Here is a 13,219-nt window from a genome sequence, read left to right on the forward strand (position 1 = left end):
TAGATCAATATTAGTTTATTTTAACTGCTGTGCAGTATGAAGAGATGAGGCTGATCATCTGATGGATTTTATTACCTGTTGGAGAGATAAGTCCTGGTGATAAGAGGCCTGGAACTCCATGGGGCAGGAGCCGTGCATTTTCTTGTATGGCGACTCCCAGGGAGCGCTTTGGGGGCCTTCCTGGTCGTGAGCTGAGGAGAGAAGAGCATACATGAAAATGCATTTTTTTCTTTTTGAAATACTTGTTCTCTACACATGTTATTGATTCGTAGACACTGCATCAACCATCAGGGATACAGGAAAATATATTAGAAACTCGTGCTTAGGAAAAAAGGAAAAGTAAGTTGGTGACACATAAAAGAATTGTAGAGGCTGCAAATGAACAATAAACAGCTAAAGAGCTCCTCTGGTTAGCACAAAGTTACATGAATGACTGACTAGAAAGCAAGGGTATTTTTTAAAATCTTTTAATTTTTAACCACAAGACCCAAAATCATAGAATCATAGAATGGGCTAGGGCTGAAGGGACCTCAAAGGTAAAAGCACGCCATATTTCTAGCCTGATTGTACCACTACTTTACTTATTATATTTTCTTCTTAATACTCCTGCCTGAAAAATGGAACTCAAGAAATTCTCCTGCATGTGCAACTCATGTGTGAAGTCTTAAAAACTCAGCTCACAAACTGTGGTTCCCAGGGGTTGTGGATTACCAGTGCAAGGACTTTAGGGACCCCAGAGGCATTCCCTGGGTGCACCCACATTTATCAGCTCAGCCCCTGTGCTGGATGGATGCAGTCTTGTTGCTTCCTGCTGCAAACAGGCTCAGGGCAGAGCAGACATCTCAGCCTGGCTGACCAGGCTGCTTCTAGCTGCACATCTATGACCCATACAGCAGTGAAGCTTTTTCATCTCCCAGGGCTTCCATAACCTTGCAGGTGGCTAGTGGAGAGGGCTCAGAGCAGCAACTGCTCCCAAGTCCATGCCACACACCTGCACTACAGAAAAGTAAAAGTTGTGCTGCCCAAAAATAAAAAAGTTGAACACCTGAATGCAACATAACCTTAAACCTCACTTTCTGAACCAGGGCAGGCCACTTCTGAAGAGGATGCAATAATTTAACACCAAGCTCTGCCCAACCTGACCAGTTATCTTTACAGGACTGGTGCTTGTAATTACAGACTGGTTAAACCACCCCCATTAGGCCATCCTGCCAAAACTCTCACCATCCCTTGACCACCTTCTGAATTACAACTGTAATTTTTAATCCAACATGTTAATGAGTTTGTTTACAGACCTATTACGTTTGACTGTTGTTCTCAATTACCCCATTTATCCCTTACATCAGTGTGTCTGCATGAAATTACCCTACACAGCTGCCATCATAACACAGAGATTTACAGACCAAAAAAACCACTTGAATCAACTCTTCCTCAAGCCAGCTCATAAAAATGCAACCTCCCCTTGTTTGGAAAGGTATTTCTGCTTTTCTTTGGTCATAACAAATTTTGCCCTGTTGAGTAATAGAGCTTTTGACAAAAAATAGTGAAACATGGCATAAAATAACTAAGCTGCAACCATGAAAGAGGTCTGAAGGGAAAGCACTGCAGAAGGACTCCTAGTTCACAAAGAAATTTAAGTTAACTTCACTCTATCAACTTCCAGTGGCAAAGCCCTCCATCCGTGCAAGACAAATTCTGCCTTTAAATGAAGACAACTTCCAGCAACACTCCACAGAGTTCATTTTTCACAGTGTGCTAGTGTTATTTTGGTTTACTGTATATCAAAGTAGCACCAAATAAATTTTTGTTATTATTTTATTTCTATCCCCCCCCCACCCTCTCTTTTTAGGTTCACTTTGCCCATTCTGTGTTTCATTTTATTCAGCATTTTTTCATTTTTCTTTTTTATGGTCTAAGCTCTTTATCATACTGTGATGGCCATGCAGTACAAGAGCTCAGGCTCACTAGGATGTAAACCTAAAATGAGTATTTGAGTATTTCTCCCAATCTTTTGTTTCCTGCTTTTTTATCACATTTTCTTCTTCACCTTTTCCTTCAGCTCATTTCAGAAAGCTATATATTCCAGAAGTGTATAAAGATCTTTTCCTGGTTGATAACAAAGGAAGCATAAACAGGAACCATCAGCTTCAAACAATTTTAAATGTGTTTCTTTTAGAGTCTAAAGTCTCTACATAAATTTTATATTTGCCAATAACATCCCTCTGTGAATGGGAAATGACTTAATTCTAAATTAGATGTTTGCTTCAGTTCAAAACTGGTAGTTTGCAGGTACCTTGTAAAAACATTTTGAAGTACAAGAGTTATGATCACAAGCAGAGACCACAGGGAGTGAAAAAGAAGTGCAATACCATTTCTCATTAATAAATTTAGTTATCTTATTTTTTTACTAAGTAAATGCAAATAAATTGGCCAGCTCAAAAGTCTATACTGATGAAAAATTTATTAATATCCGTCCAAACCCAAATGAAACAGCCCTTGGTTCATCAGTTACTTGAAAGTGAAAATGTGTGGTAGTTTTAGGTTTTCACCTGCTTTTACACTATGGTTATCCAGTGACTCTTGTCATCCTCACCACCACACTCCCACAAAATCACTGATGCTAAAAGAAAAAAATGAACCCATTGGGATGGTCTTTGTTTCTATATTTTGTATGGAATTCTCTTTGTCAGAGACTAAATTGCATGCCAAGCAGTACATTTGACAGTTAAAATGTATATTGTAAGACACTGAAAAATTGTTCATTAATATCTGTTGTCCTTTTGTTTTCCACTCCTGTTATGTGCTAATTTTATTATTTTTCCTCTGAAAGTTTTACATATTTGCCAGGTATCCCAAGGATTTTTAATTTGACAAAACATAGAATAAAGCTATTTTTGTGATTTTGTTAAAATTACTGATCAGCTCAATCTTTCGTAACTCTATTTTACACTCATTATAGACAACTGTTATTTCATAAAATCCACAAATTCATCAACACTTCATAAAATGTAATTAATCAGTGGAAACACACAGCACATCACTGTTGATGTATGATGGCACTCTACTTTTGTGCTTTTAAATATAGGAGATTTACTAGAATCAGAAGTGAATTTGCATATTAATCAAGACAAATAAACATGTGGTGATTTAACTAGGAAACCGTTATTTGGATGACAATTTAATCAGCACAGGTTGAAAGGTCCATCACTGCAGCATCCTGTTTCTGCTAAAATATTGATTGCATTACTGATTTCAGTAATGCTTTATTTTACAGGGTACAAATAACCATGTAATTACTCTTTAATTGAATGGTAATTGCTTGCTGGCAATTATTTGTTAAGTTTTGGAGTTTAATTACTAGGTTATTTGTGTTTGGTGAAATAAAATGTTACGTATTAGAGGCCCAAAATATTTTCTGTATGAATAGTCTATCAAAACTAGAAAAGTAAGTTATGATGGTACGAGTTTGACAAATGACACTAAAACACTAAAACTATTATTAGAAGGATTAGATGAATCTTTGAATGCTTTCCATTTACAAAATTAACAGTAGATGTAACATTTGTAAGATAAATGGAGGAATACTGTACCACAGAAGCATGATTTCCTCTGGGGTCTAGCCCACCATTTAGCATAATTTATCCTGATGTTTTGCTTTTCATTCTCTGGGCTTCTTTGGAGGAGCTGAAATAGTATCCTATCCTCTTGAGAGCAAAAAATAAACCAAGTAGAAATATATTTCACCAGTACTTCATATTTCTGCAACTGAAGTGGATTACCACCAGCACAGTATCTTAGCAGCCTATAAACTTTGTAGAGTTGGCAGTTAGCTTGATAACAAGGGAAAGCATTATGTCTTGCAGTGTCAATGAGATATGACACATTCTGTGATATATTTATTCCAAGTTGTGATAGATGAGGTACCCGATACTTTGATCGTTAAGATCTGAATTTTACTTCTACACTTTTCATTTTTGTCATCAACTATTTATGAATTGGCAGTAGACAGTCCAGCCAGGACTGCTGATTTTGTTTTTTCGAAAGATAGCCAGTTAATAAATTAATTATTGATTCCACGAGGCTTGAGCTAGCTGGGATAAAAATATGCTAGAGTTGTGACTTAGGAAAGTCTCATATGTCTCACAGGTTTCTTCAATAGCAACGTCCTTTATTAGGCTTAAAAGAGAAATACCAATGTACTGTGTGACATGCTGCTTAAATTGCTCGGACAATAGCAGCAGGAACTGATGCAAGTACTGGGAAGCAAAAACAAACAAACAAACCAGACAAAAAAAGAAAACCCTACAAACCCCTACAATTTTAATTGCTTTCCTGAAGCTGGAATAGGACTCACAAATTAAAATTTCGCTCTCCTCAAAGATCACGAAATACCTTCTAGTGATTATGAAAAGAACTCTTTGTAGTCTTTACCAATAAATGTAGCCCCTTGATATTTTGCCTTAAAATGATTTCCTTTTATTACCTTAAGTTTTTTACTTGGAGCATGGATTTAAAATAATCTCCTCGCTTTGGCATTTATTACAACATTTTAAAGATGCCAACGGTAGTTAAACTCTACTTGACCTTTCAGTGTTTAAGAAGAGAAGGAAACTCTGACCTCTCAGCAACCTGATTCTGTCTCCTCTGAGTGCTGGCAAGCTGATCACTTGTCTAACCATTGCAGGACATTGGATCACCGGCCACATCAAAGGCAACAAGAGCCCATTCAGCAGGAGGAGAAAAGTCATCCATGCAAAATGGGCAATTAACATTAATCATACATGAAGTTGGTTGAGCTGATAACTAGAACCTGGTCCCTATGGCAACTCTCAGAAAAAGGTGCCCACGCCAGCATAAGGAGAGCCACCAACAAAACCTTCCTCTTCAGTTCTCCTGGGTTTTCCAATGAGGAAGAAGGTCCTGAGCATCAGTGAAAATGTCAGTGGGAGTTTGCTCCTAAAGTGTCACAAATCTGCACTTCTTGTCTGTCCATAGGAATTGGTGTGACTGCCAGAGAACAAAACTCCTTCGTGGCACTGAATTGCTCAGAGCAGGCACTGAGGAGGAGTATTGCATCTTTATTAACTTTGTCCTGAAGAATGAAAAGTTTTTCATTGGGTTTTTCCTTCCTAAAAATCATGGATTACTCTAAGTCCAACAGTAATCTGAATAATATCACATATGCTTCCCTGCTCAAGCACTGTGTTGGCTAACTGGGAAACCTCCCCACTGACACAAGGGGTGTTGGCATTTAAATCAACTTTCTTTAAGTTTCTTAAATTTAAACAAATATATTTTACTATCTTAAAAACCCCAGACTGTGAATCAGTAGATAAAGTCCTTTCCAAAACTATTCCGTTTGTAGACACATCTTAAGAGATTTATCCCCATCTAATTCTACAGGACCTTCTGGCTATTTACTAATTGGGTAATTTATTTAAAATTTCAATTTGGGTCTACAGTCAGTTACCTGAATTCCTAGTATTCAAATGTTACTATGGTCTATATAACAACTGACTGGTTCTTAGGAAAGCTGAACTGATTACTTCTGAAGTCAGACATTTCAAAACAAAATTCAAACCTAAAAAGGATTTTTAGTTCATTGAGATTTAAAACTTAAAATAACTCCTAATTACTTATGACTGTGACTGCAGATAGAAAATGGCCTCAATATTCTTGCTGTTAATTTTTTCCTGTCAAATAGCAGTCATCACAGGAAAAAGGGGAATAAATCACCAAATTTCAGAATTGTGGTGATTCACAGTTGCAGACTAGATGCAAGGCCTATCTGTGTAACACATTGCACCACCTTAATTTAGGGTATGAGAAGCAGGACTACAGCACTTGTAGGTGTACACACACTCATTTCATACAGCTACATTAAATTAGTAACTGCAGCAGTGAAGATAAAGTGGCAGGGATAAACTGCAGCTCACTTGGCAACTTGAGATCATACCTAGTAGGACAAAGTTCCTGCTGCTTTGTCTTTACTCCTGTTATTACCCACTCTGCCTAGATTAAAACCTAGCAGGAGGGGGCCTGTCCATGCTGGAATTATGCCACTAACTACAGAGCCAGAACCACGAATTTAAATTACAGATATGTTGTCAAAACAATGCTCACCCAAGATGTCCAGTTAAACCAAATGTGAAAGTGCCAGGCATATTGTCAAGTACAAAATGAGCCCTGCAAACCACAGCTCAGCCTCTCAGGTCTCCTACTTTGCTTGTGAATTCAGTGGAAGCTGTGAACCACTGGGTATTATAGGTAATAGGATTATGCAATTTGCACTGTGGTTGTTTTTTAACTTCCTAAACACTGAATGGTGATGTAAATAAGTGTCAAGGCACTGGGAACCAACACAGCTCCACTCCACTCTAAAAACACAGAATAAAGATTTCATACAGGCAAGCCCATAATGGTTTGCCTTCCTCTGAGAGCCACAGACAGCATCAGTAATTCCTTCAGTAAGACTGAAGATTTGGCATATGGAGAAGCCACCAGGACCACCCAGCTCTCAGTTACCTGCTGTACTCACTGCATGCCTGGTCAGAGCCTGATGGGCTCCCTTCCCCTCCTGACAGCTCCATTTCTGGGCAGGCAGCAGGTTCTGCCCCGGGCTGGAGGATGTCCCTCAGCCCAACCATCACTCCTCAAAGACACAGCTCCCCAAACCAGGGCTGCAGGACTGAACTGTGGACTGTTTCTCAGGAAAAGAAACATGGGAAACTCCTGGTGACAACAAAAATTCTGAATCTCACCCATGAAGGAAAGACGGGAACTAGAAAATTATCTGTATAAAATCTTCAGGATTGGCCCCAAAAGAACCCATATGTAACTGAAAATGGAATGAGAGAGGGCAGAAGGAAAGTCCCTTTTATTACTGTGCACCCATATATTGCAGCATGCAGTCCAACCTAGTGCCAAGCTTTGCCATTACACTGAGAAGCTATAAATCTGCTCTCATCCGAGTGAAGTTAGCACCATTTTTTCCAAGCACCATTTTAGAGTTTCCACTTACTTACTTCTACAAGTATCTGCATGGACACTTTCCAAGAAGAGAATACCATCTATTACAAATACTTATGATAGATTATATGTGTCTGAATTATATTAAATCCTTACAAGTTTTACTTTTAATCCAAATTCAGTGCCAGCCTAGGGGAATATTATTACAAAGAAAGGTGTTTTTTTTTTTAAATCCTGATGTTTTCCACTGAGCTGTATCTCAGTAAGATTCAAGTCAATGGAGCTTGTAAAAAATGTGATGATTTAAGCCTATTATCTATGGACAGAAACCTAATATCAAGCACTTGACGTATTTACAGCCCTGAGTATCACATAACCCCCATGAGATGATACTAATTCTGTAACAGGGGTGTATTGTAGGCTGGTGGTGCAATATTTTCATAGCAATTCAACTTGGATGCAATGGGAAACTACTCTTGTTTTAACTTTATCTCTGCCCTATAAGTTTCAGTGTTTTCATAATTTTGCAAAGACTCTTGAAAGTCAGAAAACAGAAATCCATCTTTCAAAGAAAAACAAATGAAAGAACGCTGAACCAGCCCTCTCTGTCACCCTTTGCACCTCCATCAGTGTTGAAAGGAGGAATTGTTCCCAGCAATCAAAAGGAGCCTCTATGATAAGGTGGTTGTATTCAGAGGGCAAACCTTCACAACATGGAAAACACCCTTGAGTTAGCTGGTGGTCCTGAAGCAGCATGAAATTAAACAGGACATTTAAAATAAGCAGCTACAATGCTTCACCTGTACCCTTCCAGATTTTGTCACTGCTAGTGTCTAATTCGTTAGCTGCAGAGCTAGACCAGACTATTATTTGTACTTCATATGTACAAAAGAAAATGTGTTTCTAACCAACAAAACACAAACCTTTAGGAGCATGAAAAGGTAAAATGGCAAGAAGTAAAATTTTCAAAATTCTCAAGGAAGTTGTCTTTAAAATCTTTAAAATGTTCTCCTAAGATGCTGATGTAAATAGGACTGTACATCAAACCCCATAATAACAGTAAATTTCAGTAAAATTCCAAAGGTGAAAGGAGAAAGGACTGGTCAGGATGATCAGAACTAATCCCACACTGGAGACTGATGTCCTTCCTGTACCTAAGGACACTAAATGCCATTCCTCCAGTTCAAGGCTAAACTGTTCACAGCTTCTGGAAGCTCAGGAGTCTAACAAGGACTCCAAAAGGAACTACCAAAAATACAGTAAATATCTGCAAACATTTGAAGAGCCAAATGTTGGGGAAATTCCTGGTGTCTGGCTACTCCCCCTCTTCCCCTTGACATGGCTCCAGACACTGTCTTGGGAGATAGGTTTGTGGCACCAAGGACTGCAATCAGAGCAAGTTCAGCCTCAAAAAAAAATCACCTAGACTCTGTTAGAGATGCTAAGAAAAACTGGAAGCACCAAACTACAGAAAAAGCCAAAATCAGTTCAGGGACTTGAAAAGCTGCATGAGTTCTTCCCAGGTTCAGGGATTTCCTGAAATAAAGTATTTCCCAGATTAGATGCAACAGTTTGTCAGACAAACCATACCTGCTGTTTCTTTTTGAAAAAGATTTCCCTCCAGACTGAAAGGTCTGTCTCCTCCCAAAAGTTTGTGGTATGTGTTAAGCTACCAGCATCCACTTCCTCCCTCAGAGTTTGATCAGCATTTAACTTGGCTTTGAGAAGACAGAGAAAATGTAGGATGTGTGTCAGTGTTAGGGCAAGAGATGGTGTGAGTACAGCCCTGATCCTACAAGCAAACCCAAGTCTTGCCACGGAATCACAATCATACATCACAGGCACAACTCCCTGCTCCTTAGTAAAGAGGTTGTTTTTGCAAAGCTGTTGAAAAAGACTAAAAGAATTCAAGTAAAAGAGTGTTTGTCATCAGATTTCCTGGAGATAAATGAAAGACATACGTTTCCATGGCTGCCAGCCTACTAAATTTTGCAAGCATAAATATTTACCTAGGACTAGGGGGTGGGGAAATCAGGAAGAAAACCCCCATCTAAACCCTTCAAAGTTTAGTGTAACACAGAGGTCATTATTTATAAATAGAAATAGAGAACACATCTTTTCTATGTATATTTCTATCATACTTTTCATTCCCTTCTTATGCCTTCTATTATTACCGTCCTTACACCAGAAAATAATTTCTGTGTCACTTGCTCACACTGTATGCATTCATTTTCTTGAGACTTTCTTGTGGTTATTGATTTCCTGCTTTGTTGAAGTGGCTTTGTTTCTTTCTCAGCAGGCTATCCATTTTAAAACAACAGTTGTTCAACAAATTAAAAAAAATATCCTCTAAAATTAAATTAGTTTTATCTTCACTTATTTTTATCTGAGTTAAATGCAAGTGACACATTTCCCCTAGAAAAAGGAAATACTTAATTCTTCCCAGCATGCAGAGCATACTAAGTCATATTTTTCTTTTCTAATAAGATGTATTTATTTTTATGATTGGAAACATGAAAGAAAGAGTAAAGTATAAATAAAGCCTCTTTTGTGTTCCTATGTTGTAATCACTGCTGTGGCCAGCATTTTAACAACAAAAGATTATCTGGTCCAGAGCCAAATTCATTTAAGTCCTATTTTGCTCTACTCAAAATCATTAAAAAAACCCTTTTTTCCTTTCAATGCAAGTGGGCTCATGCTCTAGCACTGTAATCATCTGTCCTGCTAAGCAGAGTAAGTTTGCCATCCTCTACCACTGAGGTCTGAGAAACACAGATTTTACACACAAAAAAAGAGGTAAATGAATACAACTATTATTTAATAAACTGCAAAATCAAGGAAGAAGTTGTTTCTGCAGAAGGGGGAAGTCCTGGCATGTGCTACATCTGATTTCCATGCTGCATGTTTGACAAGTGCCAGTTCCAGAGTTCCAAAACTTGTGCTCCCCCTTGATCCTCCAACACACTTAGAAACAAACTTGAGTCAACTACAGAAAAATGGGGAAGAACAGAGACACTATATTAAAAGAGAGCTCTTGTCAGATTCCTTGCTCAAAGCATATTATCAGGTGCCAACTAATAGGGCTTTACTACGTTTTCTCTCTCCATGGTCTTTAACAGCCCCTGCTTTGTAAAAGGCAGGAATTTGCTGCTCTAGCATCATCTTCCTTATCACCATGTCTTTACAGAAAAGCTTCCACGTGACTGCTTATGCATGAGAACTCTCTTCAAGAGCAACAGGCTTTATATTTTCCTTCTACTTATTGAAGAAAACCTTATTTTTTTATATCTATAACACTATATATTATAGAACACCTTCCTTATGGAATATATTACTGTTTACGGAGGGACATTTTCCTGAAGGACTCTTGGGGGGACTATGTTGCCAAAGAGCAGACAGAGGATTCTTCAGTGCATTTAAATCAGGGGGACACAGATGCAGGACCACATCTTTCATAGCCAAACTGGCAGAAGAACAAGTACTGAGACAAAGCCCCAGGTGCACCCTTCACACTGGGACTGCACAGGTGCGGATCTCGGAATTTCCGTGTAGGTGTGAGACAAAGTAAATCATCCAGAACTTTTTTAGATACAGCCCTGCATGGACAGAAGTGGAACACTGGCAAGCCCCCAGTCTGGCAGCATAAAGCAATATACTGAGTACTGCCCTCAGGAACCCTGCACACCTTGCATTTGTTGGCATGGAATCCTCAGGTATCAGCTGTCCGGGTAACTCTACCGAGGATGGGACTGCAGTCAACTCTCTGGAAATTCAATACATGCCAGTGCAACACCAGAAGTTGTTGCATATCTGTTTTCTAGGAATACCACATCATAAATAGTGGCAATGGTGTCCCAGGCAGCTTACACTGGGCCAGGATCCTGCAGCAAGGGAAGGCAGAGCAGAGAGATGACAAAAAGGATAAAGGCAATGCAATGGCCCTAAGGGATCCCAATTCTTGACTGTCCATATCTGCCCTTTACGGTCTGATTATTTGCAAAAGATAGAAGAACCTGACTTCAAACCATTCATAATGTACCAGTCTTAAATGACCAGATATTACATGAGAACCTTTTGACATGGAAACAGCTGATAATGAAGCTCCATACAGCAGTCACTTCATTAGATGAGGATTTTCCTGACAAATGTGCACGCAAAAAAACAGACACAAGAAATGAAATAATATTTCCTACAAACCACACAGGAGGGAGGTATCTCCCCAGCAGGGCAGAAGACAGCAACGTCTGCTGGGTGTTTAACACCTTTTCAACCTGTCAGCAATCCTCAAACCTAATTGATGAGCCATAGAGCAGTGCCATTCCTACTTACAGCAAATAAATAATAATTACCTAATACATAGGGATTCCATTAGTAGAGGTCAAAATATTTTTTGAAGATCGATGTTATTATAAACTGAGAAATACAGATCTATGAGGTGGAAATCACCCTGAGCTGTAAGTGGAAACTGTAACCCTGAATCCCCAGTATCTGCCAGTTACATTCATAAAATCCAACTGGTCATGAGGACACTTGAATTCTACAAGCTTGGATCCTCCACACAGCCTCAAAACATCCCCTTGGACTACTCTGTATAGGAACTGGTGGGAAGTTTACAAAATCCTACACAGGAGGAGAGGGGGAGAAAAGCTGTCTAAGTATGCAGATTAAATTTTAAAAGGAAATAGGTTTTGAAAAAGTTTGCAGGATATAGGAAATGAAAAGAAAAAATGTTTTCATTTGGTTTCCTGTTTAGATGTATGGATAGATTTGACTTCAAATAGATGAGCCACACAGAAGTTTAGTTTACAAGGGTCAGATGGTAACAGTTTCTGTTTAATCCTTGATTTACATTAACTCACAGGAAAATTAATGATTTTAAACAGGCATCAAAGTGAGGCTGTTTTTTTCATTTCTCTAACAGTGCTTGAGGAACAATTGTTTTCTTTATCTGTCTTCCAGAAAGTTGGTGATGGTTTAACTTAAACTCCTCATTTAGCCTTCAGGCACAGCAGATTATGAGTTGTTTTGCAATGAGCATTAGCCCCTTAAGAGTGCAAACTCTTTGACAGCTCTCTTTAGATTCTTGCACTTACTTGAGCATTTCACAAAACCACTCTTCACAACTGCACACGTTAGAATTTACGCATTAAACCGGCAGGTTTTCACCTTAGGTCTCTTGCCAAGAATAATCTTTCAAAACTCTTTTATCTTTTTGTAAGAACATAATTAGAAATGTGCAATTAACAGCCCGAGAAAGGTCTTAGGAAAACTCTTAGAGCAATATTGCCTATTTTAATGCCTCAACCAGATGGTAGTTTAAAGAAAGGCATTTAAATAAAATAAATAAAGAGTTGTATTTTCAGTCTGGAATGCTACATCACGTTTAAAATTAAAGATATTTAAGTGGGAGTGTTACAGGTCTGGACTTTTGTTTTGTGTTGGACAGACAAAGCAGTTGTAAACACCATTACTGATACACATCAGTACAAAAGCATGGAGACACCATATGCAAAATGAACTATTTACTGCATTTTTTCCATGGACTGAGCCCATCCAGTGACTGATTTTCCCCAAGGATGAATAATATGCTCATTTTTGTCTTTTGTTACAACTTGAATTTGTACAGCCTAATCCTGGAGTCTTTTCCTCTAAAAATACAGGTGCTTCCCTTTTGCTAATTAAACATGAGTACTGTGTAATTGTTGACATTCTCAAATTGGTGCAATCATCTTGGACTCACTGGCTGACAGAATTTCCAGCTTAGCTTTATTCCAGATAACATGAAGATATTTTTTAAAGCTGTAGAGAAATGACGTAGGAAGCCTCTCCCATTTGAAAATGAACCAGCTGCATTATTTTACAGCCAGGCTGTAGTGCTATAAAATATCTGCTTGGAACTAATTAACTTAGGAGAATTATCAAATACATCACAGAACAAATTGACTGATTTGACAATAAATTCGACTGCGTAACTTAATTCCACAGTAATGGTCATCTGGGCTGCTCTTGTTCACATAATTTAACGTGTCCCACTGTAACCAATTTCTGGTATTTTATATAGATTTCCTCCCTTGACATTGAGGAGTTTTAGGGGGAGTTAAAATGAAATCAGAAGAGAAGCAATAGCTGTTGTCACTCACTGTCACTAGAAAGGAAGTTAGCAACAGCAACTTCATGATATGCAAAACCAGACTGCCACTATTTCAAGACATGGGCAGATACAGGTGAACAAAGATGAAAAATTACCACT

General features: G+C 38.4%; 1 protein-coding gene across 6 annotated transcripts in view; it reads right to left on the minus strand.

Annotated features, from left to right (window-relative positions):
• The window catches only part of DACH2 (dachshund family transcription factor 2), a 260,918-nt gene that overhangs the window by 137,877 nt on the left and 109,822 nt on the right, over positions 1-13,219 (minus strand). For all 6 annotated transcript variants that reach the window (XM_071757543.1, XM_071757541.1, XM_071757545.1 and 3 more), the window contains exon 2: positions 76-191. In XM_071757543.1, coding sequence (XP_071613644.1) covers positions 76-191 — 116 coding nt within the window. The remainder of the gene's footprint in view (positions 1-75; positions 192-13,219) is intronic.

The sequence above is a fragment of the Heliangelus exortis genome, chromosome 14, assembly GCF_036169615.1.
Source record: "Heliangelus exortis chromosome 14, bHelExo1.hap1, whole genome shotgun sequence".
NCBI lineage: Eukaryota > Metazoa > Chordata > Aves > Apodiformes > Trochilidae > Heliangelus > Heliangelus exortis.